The following is a 23,007-nucleotide window of genomic DNA, read 5'->3' as shown; positions in this document are numbered from 1 at the left end:
CACGGGCAGTAGGAACCCGAGACAGGTATGCTCATTAATCCCATGCAAGTCTTATTCTGAAACACTTGCGTTTCAGAATGAACACACTTTGAAGTATAACTTGGAGCTGAGCCGTGCCAACCTCTCCTCGCCGCGTTATGCAGAGTGACGGCTCTCTCCCTATGTACAAAAGGAAAGCGAGCTGTCACTTTACATGCTGAGGGCGGCATGAACCTGGTGACAGAATCCCTTTAAATCAGGCAATTAAAAATAAAATTGGATTTTACACTTAAATTAGTTTTCACCCGTCACCCTGCTTTCCATATGTATAGATCAGCAATGCGGTGATGCCTACCTGTTTGTCCTGTCACAACATTAACTGGGACACCCTGTGTATATAATATGGATATCTAGATCTCTGTATCATACACACCCACTCATAGCAGCCTAATCTTTGTGTGATCTGTATACTCGCACAAGGTGTTGGTTGCCACCTGGAGGGGGAAGTGGAGGTGGATAATCTTCCAATGTGCAGCAGCGTCTTGTGGAGCTACAGGAGTCATCCTCCTCTTAGCTGTCTCCTCCCCTCCAATGTTCTATAGTGCTGCTATCAGCCAATTGGTACCTGTTAGCGTGTGGCTGTGTGTGGCGTGTCTATTCCCCCACACGTGCACAAACACGCATGCTACTGTGCGCGCTAATGTACACACACTAAACTGTGTGCACAAACACGTGCGCTGTGTGCACGCAAACACGCGCTAATATGTGCGCTCAAACCTGCGCTAATATACATTGCATGCACATGGGCTAATATGCGCCACGCGCTCACAAATGTGTGCCATATTCACACAGCACACACATGTACTGCATAAACAGGACCCCGCACTTGCACAGCGCATACACAGCCTACACATGCTTCAACGTACTGAATACACACAAGCACATGCTAGTACAACACATACACGCAAACTACATACACCCATGACCACACGCTAGCACACCACCACGCAGTAGGCTAACACACATACCTGCATACACACACATCCACACACTAATATGCGCCACATAACACACCACATGCTAATATGCACCATATTTACACAACACACCATATGTATTGCATAAACATGAGCACTGAGCTTCAGATCACTGCCACTGACGGCTCAGCACGGGCTTCACTGCTTCACGGGAACATCTCTGTAACTCGAGCCTCGTGCACATCCAGCCAACCCAAACAACCAATCAGGTTGCTGGAATTGCTGACTAGGGCAGAAGTGGGGTGGAAAAAGTTAATATGCGCGCGGGACACGTCTGTGCTCGTGCGCTCCACCTAGCAGCAGCTGGTCACGTGGTGCCGGAGTTGTATCTGGCTGAAGTCGGAAGCAACAGTTCTCTAAGGGGACGATTCCCGCCTGATGTGTGAGGTAACGGAGGCTCATACAGACACACTGTGTGCTCTAACCAGTGGCAGCTGCACACACGGGTTATATCAGTATATATCACTGACAGCTGAAGGAGTGCTCACAGTATTCTCTGCTACACTGGGATTATTACATGAGGGTCCATCACAGGGGCCCAAAACAGCGTTGGGACAGAACTAGTGGTGAAAGCGGCACCACTTTGGCCTCCCTGTTCCTGGGCTTCCATGATATTTGGAGACTGTGGCACAGAATAGTGTCGTCAGCTGTTATTGTATACTCGGAAAATGATGGACCCCTTGTAAGAGCCCCAACATGGCGTCTGTTTCACTAATTACAGTGATGTTGACGTCTGGGTCCCGGTACAGGGCTGTAATGGAACCCAGTGATATAATCGCATAGCGTAGTAAACCTGGTCAGAGCTCTCTGAGGCTCACGGATTGATCACCCGCCATGTTGCTCCATGTTGACTCGCCTCGGCACACGCTGCGTCAGTCCCATCTACACGAGAAGACTATCGGGTGTTTTAAGTGCCCAATAGTCGCCACAAGGCTTCCTGCGCTCTCGGGTCGCGCCGGAGGATCACAACTTTACTGAATGGATCAGAGGCGGTTTTGGAAGGAACACCTCTCCCATTCCCCCGTGTAAAGAGCACACTGGAGAGCGCAAGCTTGGCCGGGCTTCTCAGCCCGATATACTCGCTCGTATGTAGAAAGCCTCACTCCACAGCGAAGGTTGCTCAGCGAATGGAGGATCGCTACTCCCCTGAAGTGATGCAAGGCATTTGTGACATCAAACTGCTTCGCAGTGAGCCCTCAGGCTAATTTCACACGGCAAGTGCGATATCGGGCTGTAAAACTTGGCCTGATATTCTCCGGAAGTGCAATTTTCCCACGGATACAAGGTGCTTTTTTATGTGCACTATAGAAAAAAAATGTCTTTAAAAGGACATACTTGTAAAAATATGAAATTTTATTTTTTTCTCCTCTAAATTGCATTAATTCCTGAAAAAAACTATGGGGTCCTCCTGACCCCCCTCAGTGGATATATTAAGGGATGTAGTTTTTAAAATATGGTCGTTTGTAGGAGTGTCTGTCATTCTGACAGCTATGAGTCTTTGCAATCTTGGCTTGGGGTAGGAAAACAAAGTGTTCCTCAAAATGCTGAAAAGTAATGTTAAATTTGTACGTCTCCTAAATGGTTAAAAAAAAAAAAAAAAGGTTTTCAAACGTGCATTCAGAATAAAGTAAACAGATGGAAATATAGATCTTAGCAAGAATTTGTACAGTATGTTTGCACATATTTGAGATATTACAGTTGAAAATGTGAAAAAAATGACAATTTTTTCAAAATTTTTCCCAATATTGGCACTTTTAATAAATACACAGAAGTTCTAACGGTCTATTTTTACCACCTAAATGAAGTACAACATGTGGCGAAAAAACAATGTCAGAATCACTTGGATATGCAAAGTCATATATATGTTAAGGGACACGTCAGCTTTCTTAAATTTGGCTCCGTCACTAAGGCGCAAACAGGCTTCGTCACTAAGGGGTTAAGTGCGGCTGTTGTCCTTCTGCCCAAACAGGTCCTTCGCTTGCTTGGCATCTTATATCTAAAACGCAAAATCTGTTTATTTGTGTCATATACAAATCCCCAGTTCTGGTCCGATTTGAGTAAAATTTGGCATTTTTTGTTGCCAGTAGCAACCAATCATAGCTCGGGTTTCATTTGTTATTCTGCTCAGGTACAATGAAAGCTGCACTGTCATTAGTTGCTATATATTCTACTGCTGAGGTAAAATAAAAGCTGCGCTGTGATTGGTTGATGTAGGCAACAGGTTTCAATCCTCAGTGCTGAGATAAAATGAAAGCTGGTCTGTGATTGGTTGCTATGGGCAACAGTATTTAATCCTCTTAGTGCGGAGGTAAAACGAAAGCTGGTCTATGATTTGTTGCTATGGGCCCCCAAAACAGTTTTTTACTGTTTGTTGATTTACTGTTAGACAGTTTTGATAAGTGAGGGCTGGTGTTATAAATTTGCTCCATGTTCTCCTGTCTGGGGACATATCATTTTTGCAAACTGTTATCCACATGGACATCAAAAGCTGAATTAGGAAGGACATGCTTAGAGATGAGCGAGTATACTCGCTAAAGGCAATTGCTCGAGCGAGCATTGCCTTTAGCGAGTACCTGCCTGCTCGAGACTGAAGGTTCGGGTGCCGGCGCGGGGGAGCGGTGAGTAGCGGCTGTCAGCGAGAGGGAGAGAGAGATCTCCCCTCCGTTCCGCCCCGCTCGCCCCCGCAGCTCTGTGCCCGCTGCCGGCACTCGAACCTTCAGTCTCGAGCGGGCAGGTACTCGCTAAAGGCAATGCTCGCTTGAGCGATTGCCTTTAGCGAGTATACTTGCTCATCTATAGACATGATATATTTCATGTTGATTTGTTTAACAATTAAATTCTTAAGATTGTTTTACTAAAGGCACCCCTGCGAGGGGTATTTTGCAGCTCTTGATTATGTAAAGTTATATAAACCTTTTGAAACTAAATAAAAGTGACCACATTGCTTTTTTAGTGCCCAACTCTGGGCCACTACACTAGTGCAGAATTCAGAGTTCCATCAATTATGACAGGTCCTGTAGAAACAAGGAGATCGCAGGCCATCACATTACCACCATGTTTGACTGTTGGTATGATGCTCTTATCACGGAATGAGGTGTTAGTTATACGCCAGATATAACGGCACCCGTGTCTTCCAAAAGCTCCCCCTTTGACTCATCTACAGATTATTATTACAAAACTCTTGGGGGTCATATAGATTTTTTTTTTTTGGGGGGGGGAAATGCAGAGTGGGCATTTGTGTTCTTTGGTCATCAGTGGTTTGTACAATTCTTTCATGGATGCCATTTTTGCATGTACATTAACACTAACTGAGGGCTGCAGTTCTTTACATTTTCGTTTGTTTGTTTGTTTTTGTGACCTTCTGGAGGAGTCGTCGATGTTCTCTTTGGTAGGCCGCTCACCCCTGGAAAGTTCACCACTGTTCCAGGTATTCTCCATTTTTTGATAATGGCCCTCACTGTGGTTCACTGGAGTCCCAGAGCCTCAGACACTGAAATGGGTTACACGAATGATTTATTGTTCAGATTATCACTGTATCATGGGAATCTGAGTGATATGCAAACAAATTATCATTCTGCGTTCAGTTTCTGACAGTATTTACACTGGAATATGTCATTCATTTTTCAGTTTAGGCAAGATTAAAGATCAAACAACGATCAGCCTGTGTAAACAGGCAATCCTCCATCTATGAATGACTGACTACCTGTCAACTGTGAATGGAGGTGCGTAGCTGGATCTCAAGCCCACTTTGCCTCCATTCACTGAGCAGTCACTGGGAAGACTGTTGGGCACTTAAACACCGTCAATCGTTTTGTATAAGAGGACCCTCAGGAGTTTAAACCACTTGCAGCTACAGACCAATCAAGTAAAGCCCATTCCTAAGTGTATCTTTTTTATTGTGAGTAAAGCCAGCTTGTTTTATAAAATAGATTTTTTTAATTTCCTGCGCTGTACTGCTACCATGTTTCCCTGAAAATAAGAGCCTTTCTTATATAAGGTTTTTCTCCCAAAAGAGGCACTAGATATTATTTTCGGGGAATGTCTTATTTTACTTACCTAGCAGGCTCAGTCCACATCCCTCCCGCTGTGCTTCGGACCTTCGCTTCTCTTCTTGCAGTACTCGGCCGCCGACAGAAGATCGCTTCCTGGTTACGGGGCTACCTGGCTCTGTTTGGTTCAGCGAGGGCTGTATTGATTGGCTGTGCTGTGCTCGAGAACCAATGCGATGACTGTGATTGGTTCCTCGACCGCGGCATCAATTGGCTGAGCAGCGCTCGAGAATCGATCATAGCCATCGCGTAGTGGAGGCAGGATTTATGAATTGGTTGAAGCGCCGACTCTGCACTGCGCATGTGCAGTTGTGCGCCAGCTGGCACATCCGCAGAGTACAGACGTCAGGACAGGTAAGCCACGGGTCGCTGCAGGGGTACAGGGTCGCATCCCGCTGCGAGAATTCTTGTAGTCAGAATCTGACCGGTCCGACTGCATTCACCTTAATACTTAATTTGTCTAAGGTTGGTGGATACCTGATGAATGCATACTGCACAAATGTGTAGTGCCAGAGTTTGATGAGCTGTGATCATAAGATGTGTGTTCTCTTCAGAGATCATGACTAGAAGAATAATTGGACTTTGAATTTTGGGAGATTTACTACACATAATTGCACAATGGGACTATATAAACTGTCAATTGAGTGTTAAGTTTCATTTAGACGGGACGAATGTTGGGCAAATGATGCCCGACACTCGTCCCTCTGTGTCCTCGCTCCCATGCTGTTGCACAGGAGCTAGTAGCGCTGGCTCGCACACAGAGCAGCCAGCAGGGAGGCTGGGCGGCTGCAGGAGATTTCTCTCATCGCTCTCCCGCGCCCCTCTCCATTGACAACATAGCGGCCGTTCAGTACTGAATGGCTGCTATTTACACTGAGCTGATCAGCTGCATAAGCGATGGATGATGAGCTGATCGCGCAGTGTAAGTGGCAGCCATTCAGTACTGAACAGCCGCTATGTTAAGTCAATGAAGAGGGGCGGGGAGAGCAAGGAGAGAAATCTCCTCCAGCCTCCCTGCTGTGAGTCAGCGATACTAGCTCCCATGCAGCAGCACGGAAGCTAGTATGTGCGGGGACGAGTGTCGGGCTCTGTGGAGCTTTACAGAGATCCTAAATTATGGTTCTGATACCACAGAATGTTAGAATGTTGTCAGTCAGAGAACATGTTTTATGTGTTTATATCATTAATAAATGTCACCAAGCTCTATTTGGGAGACAAAGTTCAGAAGTATATTTGGTATCAATGACCACATCAGAAAGATATCTTATCTACTTCGTAAGAACTGTATGATAGACGATGGGAAAGTATTGTTAGCACTCCATGGTGACTTTTGGTCATGGTAAAATGACAGGTTACCATGAGTGTAGCGATTCCTAATGGAGAGAAATATCTGTTGCTAGAATGATCTGCCTCAACCTGCCTTATAGATCTTCTAGATCTTATCGCTTTTTCTAATCTGCTCTCTAATCTTGCTACTTTACCCAACAAATGTCTTGGCACATCCATTTCATGTTTCAATAACAAATTCTTGAGGTTTCATGCATTTTCATACCCATAAGGGAACAACGAGGTTGTCAGACCAAGTGCCACTGTGAACCTCCAATCAATTTCAGGAGATTCTTGGTGTTTCTTCACAGTCTTTTTTGGTCAGTGTTTTTTTTTTTTCAGCCTTGTAAAATTAAATTCCTAGTAACATAGTACGTAAGGCTGAAAAAAATACATGTCCATCTAGTTCAGCCTATTAAACCCACCCCCTACAATGTTCATTCAGGCGCCAGAAAAACCCAATGAGGTAGACACCACTTTTTCCTATTTAAAGAAAAAATCTTCCCGACTCCAATCTGACAATCGGAATAATCCCTGGATCAACAACTCCGCTGAAATAAGTAGTCATTAAAACATATAATATTGTATTGCTCAAGAAATTCACGCATATTTCTTTTTTTACAAGCATTTCGGGGGGGGGGGGGGGGGGGGACTGCCATTGACCCAAAAAATGCACCAGGGCTAAGTTAAAAAAAAAAAAAAAACATGAAAAGAGAAAAATGCAATGTTTGTAGTGTTTCATAACTGCCTATTGACTTACAGGTAACATCTGGCCACTGTATGGAAAAATGCAACAAAAACGTGTTTACCACCCTTACTGTAGTTTTCAGCCGCGTCGTAGATAAATCTGCCCCCACTCTTCTGTATGGCCTATCCTGTTTTATTCAGTCTAGCTGTAAAGCACAATGGGTTCACTACAGTGAGTGAGTTGTATTCGATGTCATTGGGCTTTTACGTTTCTTAATTGAATACATTAATGTTCATCAGAACTGTCTCAGATGTAATGCCTTTATTGTGCTTTCTCGCACTTAATTTTCTATGTGCTTGCTTCCTACATTTCACATTTATTAGTTTTGACATCTAAACTCTTGGATTTGAAGCATTTTATTCACAATTCATTTTTCTGATTCAGAGTGAACATGAGTGCCTTAATCCTCTTACTAGAATTAATTGCATGTTTTAGTGCTCACCTCTGACCCCTCTACAGTCCCTTCTGGGGCAGGTTTCCTCCTAAAGAAGCCTTGTTGGTTACTGAAAACATGAGTATAAAGGTAACGATTCCTTCAATAAAAGAAGAGACGCAGCTCTTTGTTATCAAAATAACGGACCTCATGACTGCAAAACTAAAAAGTAGAAGCTCAAGAAATTGTTGTGAAACACTGAGAAACTAATGGGGAAAAAGTCTAATTATGGCTATTATGCAGCAGCCATTTATGATGGTTATATGAATTTCTGTAGTTAATAGTAGAAGAAATCTCAGGTTGCCATAAAGTTTCAACAGGAATTTTGCTTGTGGTGTATTGAACACTGTAATGTTGCTGTAAAAATGTTACCTACCTTTTAATTCCTGGGCGGCCAAAGAAAAATTAAGCTTGGCTCACCTACTGAATGGCAGATCCATAGCTAACATCTATAACTTAGCTCTGTCCTGCACTCAGTTACAGGTAGAAAAAGTCCTTTTCAGATTACAACTCATCCCATTAAAATCATCTTTTTTTTTCCTCCCCTGTATTGTTGACATGTTTGGGATGCAGGGTGGATGAGTCCACGTGTCTTCTTTTGTCCTAGACAAGACAAATGATGTACTATGAGCGTGATTTTATTTATTTTTGCAAATCTCATTTTATTAACAGTTTTGATAAACATGAAATGATAAAGTTATTCAGAGCATTGGCATGGATAACAAGGATGTTTTGCATGGTGCACAGGCCAAATGCCATATAAAGAATCATCAACTGTTACACAGATGATGTACTAAGCGAAAAGCAAAGGAAAATATAAATCTGCTTAGAACTAGCACTTCTCCATTCTATGTTTTGTATTCCGTTTACTTATCAAGTAGGAGGTTCATTGATTCTGCAGTGCGGCGGTATTAGTAAGTTTGCTACAGTGAGAACTCGCGTGGCTAGCTCCCTCCATTTACGGCAGAAAGACTTGGAGGGCACCCAGCATTGTTGGCTCTTGGGGCAACCAAATGTGTGACATAGCACCATAATGAGAATCACACCTCCAGCAATTATCTGAGTGGAGGAAGTTAATTTTATATAGCTGGTCTGGAGTCTGGTACCATCTATTAAGTGTATAAAATGAGTTCTCTTTTATTTTAACATGCCTAGAGAAGCCATGGGAGTGCTTTAGAATAATAGCTGTACCTGATTTTGAAAAATTAGTGCCTAATTGCTTTTCCCAAGCAGGAAGATAGCTAGTTTTATTAGGTAAGTTACCAAATAGCAAGCCTGTATAGATTTTGGAAATACCACTTGGATATTGCAATGAGAAGTTAGTGTTTCAATCCAAGTAGGTTCGCATAGAGTACAGAATTTTGATTTAATTTGTCTACATGTTCATGAAGCAAGTTCCCTGTTGTGATTCTTAGTAACTGCAATCAATCACGTGTTTTTGTATGATTGTTACATATAATGTTCATCTTGTTGATTTATATGTCACCATAGACTTAAAGTGATCCTGCAGTTCACAGTATAAATTGCACTATAAATGTAGATTATGGCATAACATACGTGGTCGCCCTTTTTTAATGTTGCTTCCACAGTTTGTCCTAGTCCAGGGGGAAGGGAATGTCTCAGGCTACCGGAGCACACTGTGCATGGGGTCGTCTCAGAATCTGGCGAGCATTTTAAAGCCATGAAGTGGGGACTAGGAGTGGGACGAACCATGGCAGCACCATTTAAAACTGAAGGCACCAAAAATGTTAACAATACTTACTGAATATATAGTGACATTTTTTACTGTAAATTGGAGGGACACTCTAGGGCCTCAAAGGGGTTGTCCCGAGAAAGCAAGTGGGGGTAAGCACTTCTGTATGGCCATATTAATGCACTTTGTAATATACATCGTGCATTAAATATGAGCCATACAGAAGTTATTCACTTACCTGCTCTGTTGCTGGCGTCCCCATCTCCATGGTGCCGTCTAATTTCAGCGTCTAATCCCCCGATTAGACGCGCTTGTGCAGAAGGGTCTTCTCCCTTCTCTTGGGTCTCGGCACAAGCGGCGTTCTGGCTCCGCCCCCTTCTACGCGTCATCGCATAGCTCCGCCCCGTCACGTGTGCCGATTCCAGCCAATCAGGAGGCTGGAATCGGCAATGGACCGCACAGAGCCCACGGTGCACCATGGGAGAAGACCCGCAGTGCATCGTGGGTGAAGATCCCGGCGGCCATCTTGGTAAGGTAAGTAAGAAGTCGCCGCAGAGCGGGGATTCCGGTAAGTACTAAACTTTTTTTTTTTTTTTAACCCATCCCTTGTGTTTGTCCCGCGTTGAACGGGGGGCCTATTGGAAAGAAAAAAAGCCGTTTCGGCGCGTGACAACCCCTTTAAGGTTGGCATATGGTAGATGTGTTTAAGTGTCCATTTTTAAGAAGTAACAGTCGGGTTTCTTGCGATCCTACAAGCTACCTTTGGTGCTGTACATTTGGTTAAGTAGAACCATGGAAGGATCCAGGAGTTGGTTATGGATAGTTAGGCCAGAACATTGTATTGTATCTGAGCTTAAGACCAAAATCCAAGTGGAAAGAAGAGTTTCAGATATTTGATGTTTACCTTTTTTAGAATTAACATTTTAGACCTGCTTAATCATACTTTTGTTCAATTTGTAGGAGAGAACATGCATAATATCTTTGTGTATGGAACCCTTAAGAAGGGACAACCAAACTATCAGTATATGACAGATACTAAGAATGGAAAAGCAATATTTAAAGGCACAGGAAGAACAGTAGAGAAGTATCCACTGGTGATAGCTCAGAAAGACAATATACCATTTCTAATGAATGTCCCAGGAACCGGCCACCATATTGCTGGAGAGATCTATTCAGTTGATGACCAGATGCTGCAATTCCTGGATGAATTTGAAAGCTGTCCAGACATGTACCAACGCACTATTAAGAGGATTGAAATATTGGAGTGGGGAGGTAGAGATGATTCACCTGAGGGGAGAGCAGCTGCTAACACCATGGAGTGTTTTGTCTACAGCACTACCAGCTACCAGTCGGAGTGGCTCAATCTACCTTACCTTGACTGTTATGATTCCTATGGGACCCATGGCCTTCGTTATATTGAACGTCTGTACAGATAACTGCGACCACATAAATACAATAGTGTTTAAATGTCATTGTGTTACCTTTTGATTGTACATTTTAAATATTCCACTATAAATTTTAAAATCTATTTTTACAAATTAAATACAAAAGTGTCTAATCACATTAAAGACATTTTGTGGATTCAGTATTGGTTGTCATGTTAGTTTCAACAAGGTTTTGAATATTTTTGTAAAATTAAATGGCATTTAAAAAGTCCTAATTACCCACGCAGGGGGCTAAATATTGCAAGTTTGAAAACTATAAACTTCAATATAACACTTCATTCGAATAGCAAAATGAGTAGGAGGGAGGGGGTGGGGGGTAACCAAAAACACATAACGGGGTCGTCAAGAATCCACATTTGTTCTCCATAGTTATTGTAGTTTGTAATCGCAGCTAGTCAATGGTGGGCAGGTTAGGTAGTTGAGATATTATAGTATAGCCCGGGGCTTCCAGGTAATCAATCCAGGGTTGCCAAACATTCATGAAATTGCCCAAAGAACCTATTCTGATTGCATGAATTCTTTCGTACAGCATAACTAAAGATATCCTATTGATGACTTCTGGAAAAGAAAGATTAGTGGATTTCCATCTGGAGGCAATGTGGATTCTTGTGGCCATACAAATATACTGTATAAGTTTATGGACTGTAAACTGAATATGTGGTGGGTGATCTCCTAGTAGGAAGACCGAAGGAGACTTTGGAATTTGACCTACAAACGTGGTTTAGTAAGCTACTGACCTGTCTACATCCCATCCACTACTGGGCAGGACCACCAGGTGTGGAGCATACTCCCTGTTTCTTGGCAACTACGTAAACATGTTGATGGAAATGGGCGATGCACCCTTTGTGGAACCAAGTACTTTTTATGTAGAATCTTAACTGAGGTTTCCATAGGAGAGACCTGATGGCTACCTTTAGATATCATGCAGCAATGTTGCCATCTTTCTGGTCATCTCTATCCCCAAGTCCTCCTCCCATTTTCTCATGAAATGAAATGTCTCTTCATTAGTGGGTTGGTTTAGCATACTGTAAATATAAGAGAGTGCACCTCTCTGGGAGGAGTCACTGGTGCATACTTTTTTGAAAGGGGTAAATTTGGAGAGTAAGAAGGGCAGGGGTAAGGAGTGAATAAAATGAAATACTTGGTTGAATCATAGGAACTCCTGTATGGGGGTTTGAATATGGTATAGCGTTGTATTGTGCAAAGTTTAGACTTATCGAAGAAATGACGTAGTGTGGTTAGTGCTGATTTTTGTCTCCACCATGTAAAACTGGAAAGGTCCATACTCTGTGGGAACTGTGAGTTAGGGACTATAGGGAGCATTGGGGAGATTTTAGAGGAGAGGCTATACTTAAACATGGTACTTCTTCAAGCAGGAGAGAGTAATATGAAAGAGGACTCATCTGAAACAGTCCCAGGGGTATAGGCTCCGTGGACCAAGTTAGAAATGGTTTACAGTGAGGATTCGTGATTCTTTTTTCCACTGCGACCCAAAGTGGGTTACTTGTCATACCCAAACAGCTAGTTGCGCTGATTTATAGTATTTGATTAAATTGGTTACTGAGAGGCCTCCCAACCTCCGGTGATAATACATTACCGTGTGTTTAATTCTGGCGCGTTTGTTGGACCAAATAAAATTGAAAACTATGTGCTGGAAATTGCAAAGGGTGGATTGACGGACCGGTATTGGTAAGCATCTAAAAAAGTATAGTATCTGCAGTAAAGTGACAATTTTAACTGCATTAATTCTACCCACCCATGACAAGAGTGGTTTATCTCATTTCAGTAGGTCTGAAGTTAAATTCTTAAGTAGAGGAGGGTCGAAATGGTCAAGTTAAAGGGGTTGTCCCGCGACAGCAAGTGGGGTTATACACTTCTGTATGGCCATATTAATGCACTTTGTAATATACATCGTGCATTAAATATGAGCCATACAGAAGTTATACACTTACCTTCTCCGGTGCTGGTGTCCCCGTCTCCATGGCGCCGACTAAACTGCCTTCTCCTTCCATTAAACGCGCTTGCGCTGCCTGGTCTTCTGTTCTGTTGAATGGGGCCGTTCCGGCGTGCTCGCGCCGGAGAGCTGGTCTGCGCATGCGCAGAAGACATATGCGGCGCGAGCACGCCGGAGCGGCCCAATTCAACAGAACAGAAGACTGGACAGCGCAAGCGCGTCTAATGGAAGGAGAAGGCAGCTTTAGTCGGCGCCATGGAGACGGGGACGCCAGCACCGGAGGAGATAAGTGTATAACTTCTGTATGGCTCATATTTAATGCACGATGTATATTACAAAGTGCACTAATATGGCCATACAGAAGTGTATAACCCCATTTGCTGCCGCGGGACAACCCCTTTAATACCTAGGTATGTTATGTAGTGTTGTCTGTACTGAAATTGAAAGTTAAGAGTGACCAGTTTTTTAAGTGTTCTGGGGTATTGATAAAAAAATGCCTGAAAGCGCTGCGGAATAAGTTGGCGCTATACAAATAAAGATTATTATATTATTATTACATATGATTGTGAATGGGGCTTTCCAGGTCGTCATCCCGACGGCCCCATTACAATGGCGGTTGCCCTCTGACCTCAGTAGGGACAGGAAGAGTTTAAAAGCACCTCCCTTTCCACCATGCTTCAGTGTCTTCCTGTCCCTATGGTGGCCAGATGAAGCAAGGACTCCAGGACCAAGACTTACCGCACGCTGTGCGATTTCCCCCTGGAAGGTAGAGGTCGGGGCCGCATACCACCGCAGTCCCTGCATCCCCGACCTGCGCTGCCATCAGTCGCCGCAGCAGCGCTGGTCTTCTCGCGCGGTCCGCATCTTCAGGCCGCTGCCGTGATGGGATAGTTCCTCCTGGCAGGGGAACGGCTGTGGCGGCCTCCCCAGGCTCCCTGTGCTTCCGGGATCCTCAGAGCGCATAGCGGTGACATCATCCGACGTGGTGACGTCACTCGCACGACGTAGGGGGTGTGGCTACCGGCAAGAACCCGGAAATGGCGCCAAATTTGAAAACCTCCCCTTAAGAAGCAGGCTCTACTCCATAGAAGTCATCCTGCTGACTGCCAGAAGTGCCAAAAGCATGTCTACCCGCAACACTCCAGCACGAGAGGGAGAAACAGAGACCCTACAAACCGTGAGTAGGCTATATGCCAAAAAATGGAACATGCAAATTGCCACTTATGCCGAATCGGATGCATATATGTTCCCCTTTTTTCTCCCCTCTCCCCTATTTCTTGCGTATGGGTTAGATGGATAAAGAAGGTCTGAAGACTAAGACGGACCACAGAAAAAAGTCCAAAAAATGTGTCCTCTGCAGTAAAAGGCTCGAGGAAAATTATAAAAAACCCCTATGCGAGGAATGCACAGGGAAGATACTAGCGGAGGAAAAAGCGGCATTTAAAACCAACATCTGCTGTATGATTAGAGAGGAATTACAGGCCTCCATGGCATCCTTCCCCCATGCTCAGCCAGGTGCATCACGGGTCCCTAAAAGACCAAGACTAACAGAATCGGCAAGCTCAATTTCCAGCGAATGCCTAGAACTCCTGTCAGAGGGAGAACTAGAGGATCCGCCAGCATTAATCGAGGACGAGAAAAAATACTATTTCTCCTCGGACGACATTGGGCACCTCATCAAGGCGGTGAGGGAAACAATGCAAATTGAAGAGGATCACCCGCCCAGAACAATCCAGGACGAGATGTTTGGGGGCCTCCGGTCAAGATGGAAGACCATGTTCCCGGTCAACCAGACCCTGCAACAGGTGATTGCAGATGAGTGGCAGGAACCCAAGAAGAGGCTATCGGTCACAAGATGGTCGTACCCCAAGGGAGGTCGAGGTAAGGAAGCTCAACCCTCTTCTGAGCCAACAGGGGGTAGATTAGCACTCTATCTGAGCCAGTGGCAGGGGATAACATCTAACCCCTGGGTACTTTAGATAATTGAAGCGGGGTACCGAATCGAATTCCACTCTCTACCTCCTAGGAGATTTCTCCTAACCTCCCCCGGGTCCCTACAAGAACAAGGGAACCTCATGAAAAGGCATCCAAGAACTTAAGGACTTAGGGGTCATTGCGCAGGTTCCCGATCACGAAGAGGGTGAGGGATTCTATTCCCCCCCCCCTTTTTCTGATTTAAAAACAAACGGCTCTATCAGAACTATCTTTAATCTCAAGGCCCTAAATAAGTTTATTTCCTATAAAAAATTTAAGATGGAAACCGTGAGGTTTATTGTATCACTAATAGACCCCGATAGCGTAATGTGCACTATAGATCTCAAAGACGCATACTATCACGTCCCGATAGCCGCAGTCCACCACAAATACTTGAGATTCGCCCTGCGGGAGGGTGACGAAATCCACCCTGCGGGAGGTTGACGAAATCCATCACTATCAGTTTACGGCCCTACCCTTTGGGATCTCGATCGCTCCTCGGGGTTTTACAAAAATAGTAATAGAGATGGTAGCTTATTTCAGGCGAAACCAGATCCTTATTTTTCTACATCTGGATGACTTTTGTTGGTGTCAAGAACAACAGAGGCCATTACCGCAGACCTGTCCATAGTCCTGTCTACCCTGAATGATTTAGGGTGGATAGTTAACGAACAGAAGTCCGACTTGACCCCAGGTACACGGAAGGTATACCTGGGCGTACTACTAGAGTCCCACATCCAGGAATCTCAGCTTCCACTATCCAGGAGGGAAGACCTCATCCAAGCAGTAACCTCTCTGTGCCAGGCTACTACAGTATCTGTCAGAGAAACAACGAAAGTGCTCGATATTCTGACAGCCTGCATACAGATAATTCCATGGGCACAAGCTCATACTCGGCAACTACAAGGGTTCATCCTTTCCAGGTGGGACAAATGGCAGACCTCCCTAGATAAGAAGGTGAGCCTGACCGTCCAAGTTAAAGAATCCCTACGCTGGTGGACCTCGCAGAGGAACCTGAGAAAAGGTACCTCCTGGTCACGGGAACCCGCCATATCCGTCACAACAGATGCCAGCAAAACAGGATGGATAGCGCAAGTAGCCGACCTAAACCTACAGGGAACCTGGGACTCCCAAGTAATGGACTCATCTAATTATAGAGAATTAAGAGCAATCTGGGAGACCCTTCGTGCGTCAGAACCCCATTTAAGAGGAAGGCATGTTAAAATCTTGACCGATAATATGACAGCCCTGTCGTTTGTTCGTCACCAGGGGGGAATGCGACACCCACACCTCCAACAACTGACGGCAAAGATACTCCGCTGAGCGGAATCCACCGTACTATCTTTCAGCGATTCATCTAAAAGGGTCCACAAACGTCGTTTCCAACTTCCTGAGCAGACAGAGAGTCCTTCCAGGAGAATGGGGCCTGAACCAGCGAGTCTTTAACCAACTAACCTGCCAGTGGGGAGAACCGCAGATAGATCTGTTCGCCACGAGGGGAAAGACAAAGTGCCGGGACTTTTACTCGCTCAACCCAAGAGACAACCCGTGCGGAGTAGATGCCCTGTCTCAAAGCTGGGACATGAACTTAGCCTATGCCTTTCCCCCCTTCCCACTGATCCCGCACACCCTCAGAAAAATCCAGGCCAGCCGGGTCTGAGTCATCTTAGTCAACCCCATGTGGAACAAAAGACCCTGGTATCCCCTACTAAAAGCCTTAACGATCCGGGGTCCACTTCTACTACCGGCCATGGAAGATCTCCTTCTCCAGGGCCCGCTAACATACTCGGGGGTCGGAAAACTGAAACTAGCGGCATGGATGCTGAAAGCGTGATACTTCGAGGGAAGGGACTTTCCCCCAAAGTAATTACCACCTTGGCAAAAAGCGGTAAACCTATAACTACAGCCATCTACGACAGGTTATGGAGGAAGTTCGCAGACTTCTGCAAACTAGATCCAGCCAAAATTCCAGAGATCGACATACTCGCAATCCTGGAATTTTTGCAGGCAGGTCTAGAGAAAGGCCTTAGTCCAAGAACCCTTAAGATTCAGACAGCGGCACTGGGGTTTTACCTAGACTTTCCTTTGGCGGAACACTGCTGGGTTCTTAGATTCCTCAAAGGGGCAGACAGGCTTCGGCCTTTTATTAGGGAAACTTTCCCTACCTGGGACCTAAACTTAGTCCTAAATAGTTTTTGCCAACCCCCCTTTGAACCCCTCTCCCAACTTCCCCTAAGACTACTCACGCTAAAAGTTGCTCTTTTAGCCGCCATAACTTTGGCCTGGAGAGTAGGAGAACTACAAGCCTTATGCTGTGTCGAACTACATATGCTAATACAGGACGACAGAATTACATTTAAGTTAGACCCAGCCTTCCTACCGAAGGTGGTGTCAAAGTTTCATAGGGAGCAGACAATTACTCTGCCCTCCTTTTTTGCCAAAACTCCCCTAATGATAGAGAACGAGAGTTTCACAGCCTAGATGTCAGAAGGGCCGTTCTAGCGTATTTAGAGGCTACCCACTCTTTCCGAAAGAATAACAACCTCTTTGTCCAATTTCAGGGGCCAGGCAAAGGAAAGACTGCATCTAAGGGCACTATTGCGAGGTGGATCAAGACTGCCATCAAGGAGGCGTACAAAGCCAGGGGCCTCGATCCCCTGGGGAAAATTAGAGCCCACTCCTCATGCTCTCTCTTCTCCTCTTGGGCAGAGAAAGGCCAGGTGTCGGCCAAGCAAATTTGCAAGGCAGCCACCTGGTCTAGTATACACACCTTTATTAAGCACTACAGGGTTAACGTCCAGTCGGACAAAGACCTGGGCTATGGACGAAAAGTCCTCCAGGCAATAGTCCCACCCTAAAAGTCACGTATGATTTGGTATTACTCCATTGTAATGGGGCCGTCGGGATGACGACCTGGAAAGATACGGATTACTTACCGGTAGTCCCTTTTCCAGGAGTCATCACGACGGCCCATAGTTCCCTCCCTTCTAGAACAATTAATGTTTTTTTCAATGTAAATAAAGGTAAATTTTGGTTCAGTAAACATTGTCCACCATAATTTGAAAGTCACTGAAGCATGGTGGAAAGGGAGGTGCTTTTAAACGCTTCCTGTCCCTACCGAGGTCAGAGGGCAACCTCCATTGTAATGGGGCCGTCGTGATGACTCCTGGAAAAGGACTACTGGTAAGTAATCCGTATCTTTCCAAGCATGCACATTAAGCATACATCAGAAATTTGATGTGATCAGGGCTTTACGGTGCTTTAGTATTAATGAATGTGAATTGTGCATTAGAATGCTTGATCAATGCCCCATGTAACTCGGGCAGCGATCAGCCAATAAGCAAGCAAATGCCCATTTGTTGACTGATGGTATCTTCTGTGCCGCAGTAACCCTTTTCACTACCAGCCATTTTTCCAAGAGCTATAACTTTTTTTCCCCTGTTGCATATCCTGCAAAAACAAGCACTCATATGGCTGAGTTGGATTTTTTTAATGGTACAATTTAGTGCATCTATACATATAAAATGAATTATCCTGACTGTTTCATCAACCCAGAGCCGAAACTACGGAAGTTGGAAACATGAAATTTGGACAATAGTTTCTTTGTATAACACTAAGAAAATATTTTTTGAAATTCAAGCCCTAAGAAAGTTGAAGGGAGGGGGGTTCAAAGTTTGTATGGGAAAGTTGCAAAATCATTCCAGTTAATAGATGCATTAGAAATGGTTTTAACTAGAGATGAGCGAGTACCAAAATGCTCGGATGCTCGTTACTCGAGACGAAGTTTTCGCAATGCTCGAGGGTTCGTTTCGAGTAACGAACCCCATTGAAGTCAATGGGCGACTCAAGCATTTTTGTATATCGCCGATGCTCGCTAAGGTTTTCATTTGTGAAAATCGGGGCAATTCAAGAAAGTGATGGGAACGACACAGAAACGGATAGGGCAGGCGAGGGGCTACATGTTGGGCTGCATCTCAAGTTCCCAGGTCCCACTATTAAGCCACAATAGCGGCAAGAGTGGGCCCCCCCCCTCCCAACAATTTTTACTTCTGAAAAGCCCTCATTAGCAATGCATACCTTAGCTAAGCACCACACTACCTCCAACAAAGCACAATCACTGCCTGCATGACACTCCGCTGCCACTTCTCCTGGGTTACATGCTGCCAAACCCCCCCCCCCCCCAACGACCCAGTGTCCACAGCGCACACCAAACTGTCCCTGCCCAGCCTTCAGCTGCCCTCATGCCACGCCACCCTCATGTCTATTTATAAGTGCGTCTGCCACAGGAAAAGCAGGCATACACTGCAGAGGGTTGGCACGGCTAGGCAGCGACCCTCTTTAAAAGGGGCGGGGCGATAGCCCACAATGCTGTACAGAAGCAATGAGAAATCCAATCCTGTGCCACCTCCATCTGGAGCTGCACACGTGGGCATAGCAATGGGGAACCTATGTGCCACACACTATTCATTCTGTCAAGGTGTCTGCATGCCCCAGTCAGACCGCGTTTTTTTATATATAGTCACAGGCAGGTACAACTCCGCAATGGGAATTCCGTGTGCACCCACAGCATGGGTGGGTGCCAGGAAGCCACCGGCGGTACATAACAATATCCCATTGCATTGCCCATCACAGCTGAGGTAGTAATGTCATGTTTAATGCAGGTGGGCTTCGGCCCACACTGCATGCCCCAGTTAGACTGGGGTTCTTTAGAAGTGGAAACAGATGCATTTACAACTCCCTGTGGACCCACAGCATGGGTGGGTGCCAGGAAGCCACCGGCGGTACATAACACTATCCCATTGCATTGCCCATCACAGCTGAGGTAGTAATGTCATGTTTAATGCAGATGGGCTTCGGCCCACACTGCATGCCCCAGTCAGACTGGGGTTCTTTAGAAGTGGAAAAAGATGCATTTACAACTCCCTGTGGACCCACAGCATGGGTGGCTCCCTGGAACCCACCGGCGGTACATAAATATATCCCATTGCAGTGCCCATCACAGCTGATGTTATGTCAGCTGTAATGCAGGTGGGCCAAAAATTTATTGGATTACACTGTAGGCGAGGGCCCACAAAAATTGGTGTACCAACAGTACTAATGTACCTGAGAAAAATTGCCCATGCCCAACCGAGAGGGCAGGTGAAACCCATTAATGGCTTTGGTTAATGTGGCTTAATTGGTAACTAGGCCTGGAGGCAGCCCAGTTAAAATAAAAATTGGTTGAGGTGAAAGTTTCAACGCTTTAATGAGCATTGAAACGTATAAAAATTGTTTACAAAAATTATATGACTGAGCCTTGTGGGCCTAAGAAAAATTGCACGTTCGGCGTGATTATGTGAGGTTTCAGGAGGAGGAGCAGGAGGAGGAGGATGAATATTATACACAGATTGATGAAGCAAAAAGGTCCCCGTTTTGGATGGTGATAGAGAACGATGCTTCCATCCGCGGGTGCAGCCTACGTATTGCTTGGGTATCGCTGCTGTCCGCTGGTGGAGAAGAGAAGTCTGGGGAAATCCAGGCTTTGTTCATCTTGATGAGTGTAAGCCTCTCGGCACTGTCCGTTGACAGGTGGGTACGCTTATCCGTGATGATTCCCCCAGCCACACTAAACACCCTCTCTGACAAGACGCTAGCCGCAGGACAAGCAAGCACCTCCAGGGCATACAGCGCGAGTTCAGGCCACGTGTCCAGCTTCAACACCCAGTAGTTGTAGGGGGCAGAGGCGTCACCGAGGACGGTGCTGCAATCGGCTACGTACTCCCTCACCATCCTTTTACAGTGCTCCCGCCAACTCAGCCTTGACTGGGGACCGGTGACAGTGTCTTGCTGGGGAGCCATAAAGCTGTCAAAGGCCTTAGAGAGTGTTCCCCTGCCAGCGCTGTACATGCTGCCTGATCTCTGCGCCTCCCCTGCTACCTGGGCCGCGGAAATGCGCCTTCGGCCACTAGCGCTGTCGGATGGGAAGTTTACCATCAGTTTGTCCACCAGCGCCCTGTGGTATAGCATCATTCTCGAACCCCTTTCCTCTTCGGGAATGAGAGTGCAAAGGCTCTCCTTATACCGTGGATCAAGCAGTGTGTACACCCAGTAATCCGTAGTGGCCAGAATGCGTGTAACGTGAGGGTCACGAGAAAGGCATCCTAACATGAAGTCAGCCATGTGTGCCAGGGTACCTGTACGCAACACATGGCTGTCCTCACTCGGAAGATCACTTTCAGGCTCCTCCTCCTCCTCCTCCTCCTCCTCTGGCCATACACGCTGAAAGGATGACAGGCAAGCTGCATCTGTACCCTCAGCAGTGGGCCAAGCTGTCTCTTCCCCCTCCTCCTCATGCTCCTCCCCCTCCTCCTCAACGCGCTGAGATATAGACATGAGGTTGCTCTGACTATCCAGCAACATACTGTCTTCCCCCGCCTCCGTTTCTGATTCCAAAGCGTCTGCCTTTATGCTTTGCAGGGAACTTCTCAAGAGGCATAGCAGAGGAATGGTGATGCTAATGATTGCAGCATCCCCGCTCACCATCTGGGTAGACTCCTCAAATTTTCCAAGGACCTGGCAGATGGCTGCCAACCAGGCCCACTCTTCTGTAAATAATTGAGGAGGCTGACTCCCACTGCGCCGCGCAAGTTGGAGTTGGTATTCCACTATAGCTCTACGCTGCTCATAGAGTCTGGCCAACATGTGGAGCGTAGAGTTCCACTGTGTGGACACGTCGCACAGCAGTCGTTGCACTGGCAGATTAAACCGATGTTGCAGGGTCCGCAGGGTGGCAGCGTGCGTGTGGGATTTGCGGAAATGTGCGCAGAGCTGGCGCACCTTTCCGAGCAGGTATGACAAGTGGGGGTAGCTTTTCAGAAACCGCTGAGCCACCAAATTAAAGACATGGGCCAGGCATGGCACGTGCGTGAGGCTGCCGAGCTGCAGAGCCGCCACCAGGTTACGGCTGTTGTCACACACGACCATGCCCAGTTGGAGGCTCAGCGGCGCAAGCCAGCGGTCGGTCTGCTGTGTCAGACCCTGCAGCAGTTCGTGGGCCGTGTGGCTCTTCTCTCCTAAGCTGAGTAGTTTCAGCACGGCCTGCTGACGCTTGCCCACCGCTGTGCTGCCACGCCGCGTGACACCGACTGCTGGCGACGTGCTGCTGCTGCTGACACATCTTGATTGCGAGACAGAGGTTGCGTAGGAGGAGGAGGAGGAGGGTGGTTTAGTGGCGGAAGCATACACCCCCGCAGATACCACCACCGAGCTGGGGCACGCAATTCGGGGGGTGGGTAGGACGTGAGCGGTCCCAGGCTCTGACTCTGTCCCAGCATCCACTAAATTCACCCAATGTGCCGTCAGGGAGATATAGTGGCCCTGCCCGCCTGTGCTTGTCCACGTGTCTGTTGTTAAGTGGACATTGGCAGTAACCACGTTGGTGAGGGCGCGTACAATGTTGCGGGAGACGTGGTCGTGCAGGCCTGGGACGGCACATCGGGAAAAGTAGTGGCGACTGGGAACCGAGTAGCGCGGGGCCACCACCGCCATCATGCTTTTGAAAGCCTCTGTTTCCACAAGCCTATACGGCAGCATCTCTAGGCTGATCATTTTTGCAATGTGCACGTTTAACGCTTGAGCGTGCGGGTGCGTGGCGTCGCACTTGCGCTCAAACTGTGGCGCTAGCCACGTCTGGACGCTACGCTGAGAGACATTGCTGGATGGGGCCGAGGACAGCGGAGGTGAGGGTGTGGGTGCAGGCCAGGAGACGGTACTGCCTGTGTCCTCAGAGGGGGGTTGGATCTCAGTGGCAGGTTGGGGCACAGGGGGAGAGGCAGTGGTGCAAACCGGAGGCAGTGAACAGGCATCGTCCCACCTTGTGGGGTGCTTGGCCATCATATGCCTGCGCATGCTGGTGGTGGTGCCTCCCCAGCTGATCTTGGCGCGACAAAGGTTGCACACCACTGTTCGTCGGTCGTCAGGCGTCTCTGTGAAAAACTGCCACACCGTAGAGCACCTTGACCTCTGCAGGCTGGCATGGCGCGAGGGGGCGCTTTGGGAACCAGTTGGTGGATTATTCGGTCTGGCCCTGCCTCTACCCCTGGCCACCGCACTGGCTCGGCCTGTGCCCACACCCTGACTTGGGCCTCCGCGTCCTCGCCAGCGTCCACGTCCTATAGGCCTACCCCTACCCCTCAGCATGGTGTATTAGCAGTAGTGCAGAAACAGTACGCTGTAATTGTGCCGCTTATTGACCTGTGGTTGGAGGCTGACTTCGTTTACGGAACCCCAGGAAATAATTTGGCACACGCCTGCTGTAACACTTAGCTGGCTGCGTATTTATTTGGAGAAATACTACCCCCAGCAGACACAGACCCAGAACACTGAGCACA

The 23,007-nt window shown here is 46.7% G+C and overlaps 1 protein-coding gene across 1 annotated transcript; it reads left to right on the top strand.

Moving 5' to 3' along the window:
• The first annotated feature begins 1,313 nt into the window (after nt 1-1,313).
• On the top strand, nt 1,314-10,851 carry GGACT (gamma-glutamylamine cyclotransferase). Its single transcript, XM_066592994.1, has 2 exons — nt 1,314-1,403; nt 10,226-10,851. Exon 2 carries the CDS (start codon nt 10,234-10,236, stop codon nt 10,699-10,701), a length of 468 nt encoding a protein of 155 aa, XP_066449091.1. The 5' UTR covers nt 1,314-1,403; nt 10,226-10,233; the 3' UTR covers nt 10,702-10,851.
• The last annotated feature ends 12,156 nt before the right edge of the window (nt 10,852-23,007 follow it).

The sequence above is a fragment of the Eleutherodactylus coqui genome, chromosome 1, assembly GCF_035609145.1.
Source record: "Eleutherodactylus coqui strain aEleCoq1 chromosome 1, aEleCoq1.hap1, whole genome shotgun sequence".
In the NCBI taxonomy this organism is placed as follows: domain Eukaryota; kingdom Metazoa; phylum Chordata; class Amphibia; order Anura; family Eleutherodactylidae; genus Eleutherodactylus; species Eleutherodactylus coqui.
Note: the sequence above shows the minus strand (reverse complement) of the source record. Positions and strands in the feature narration are given on the sequence as shown.

Excerpts from the sequence above, each read along its gene's own strand:
- GGACT (XM_066592994.1), top strand. The coding sequence starts at position 10,234 with ATGCATAATATCTTTGTGTATGGAACCCTTAAGAAGGGACAACCAAAC.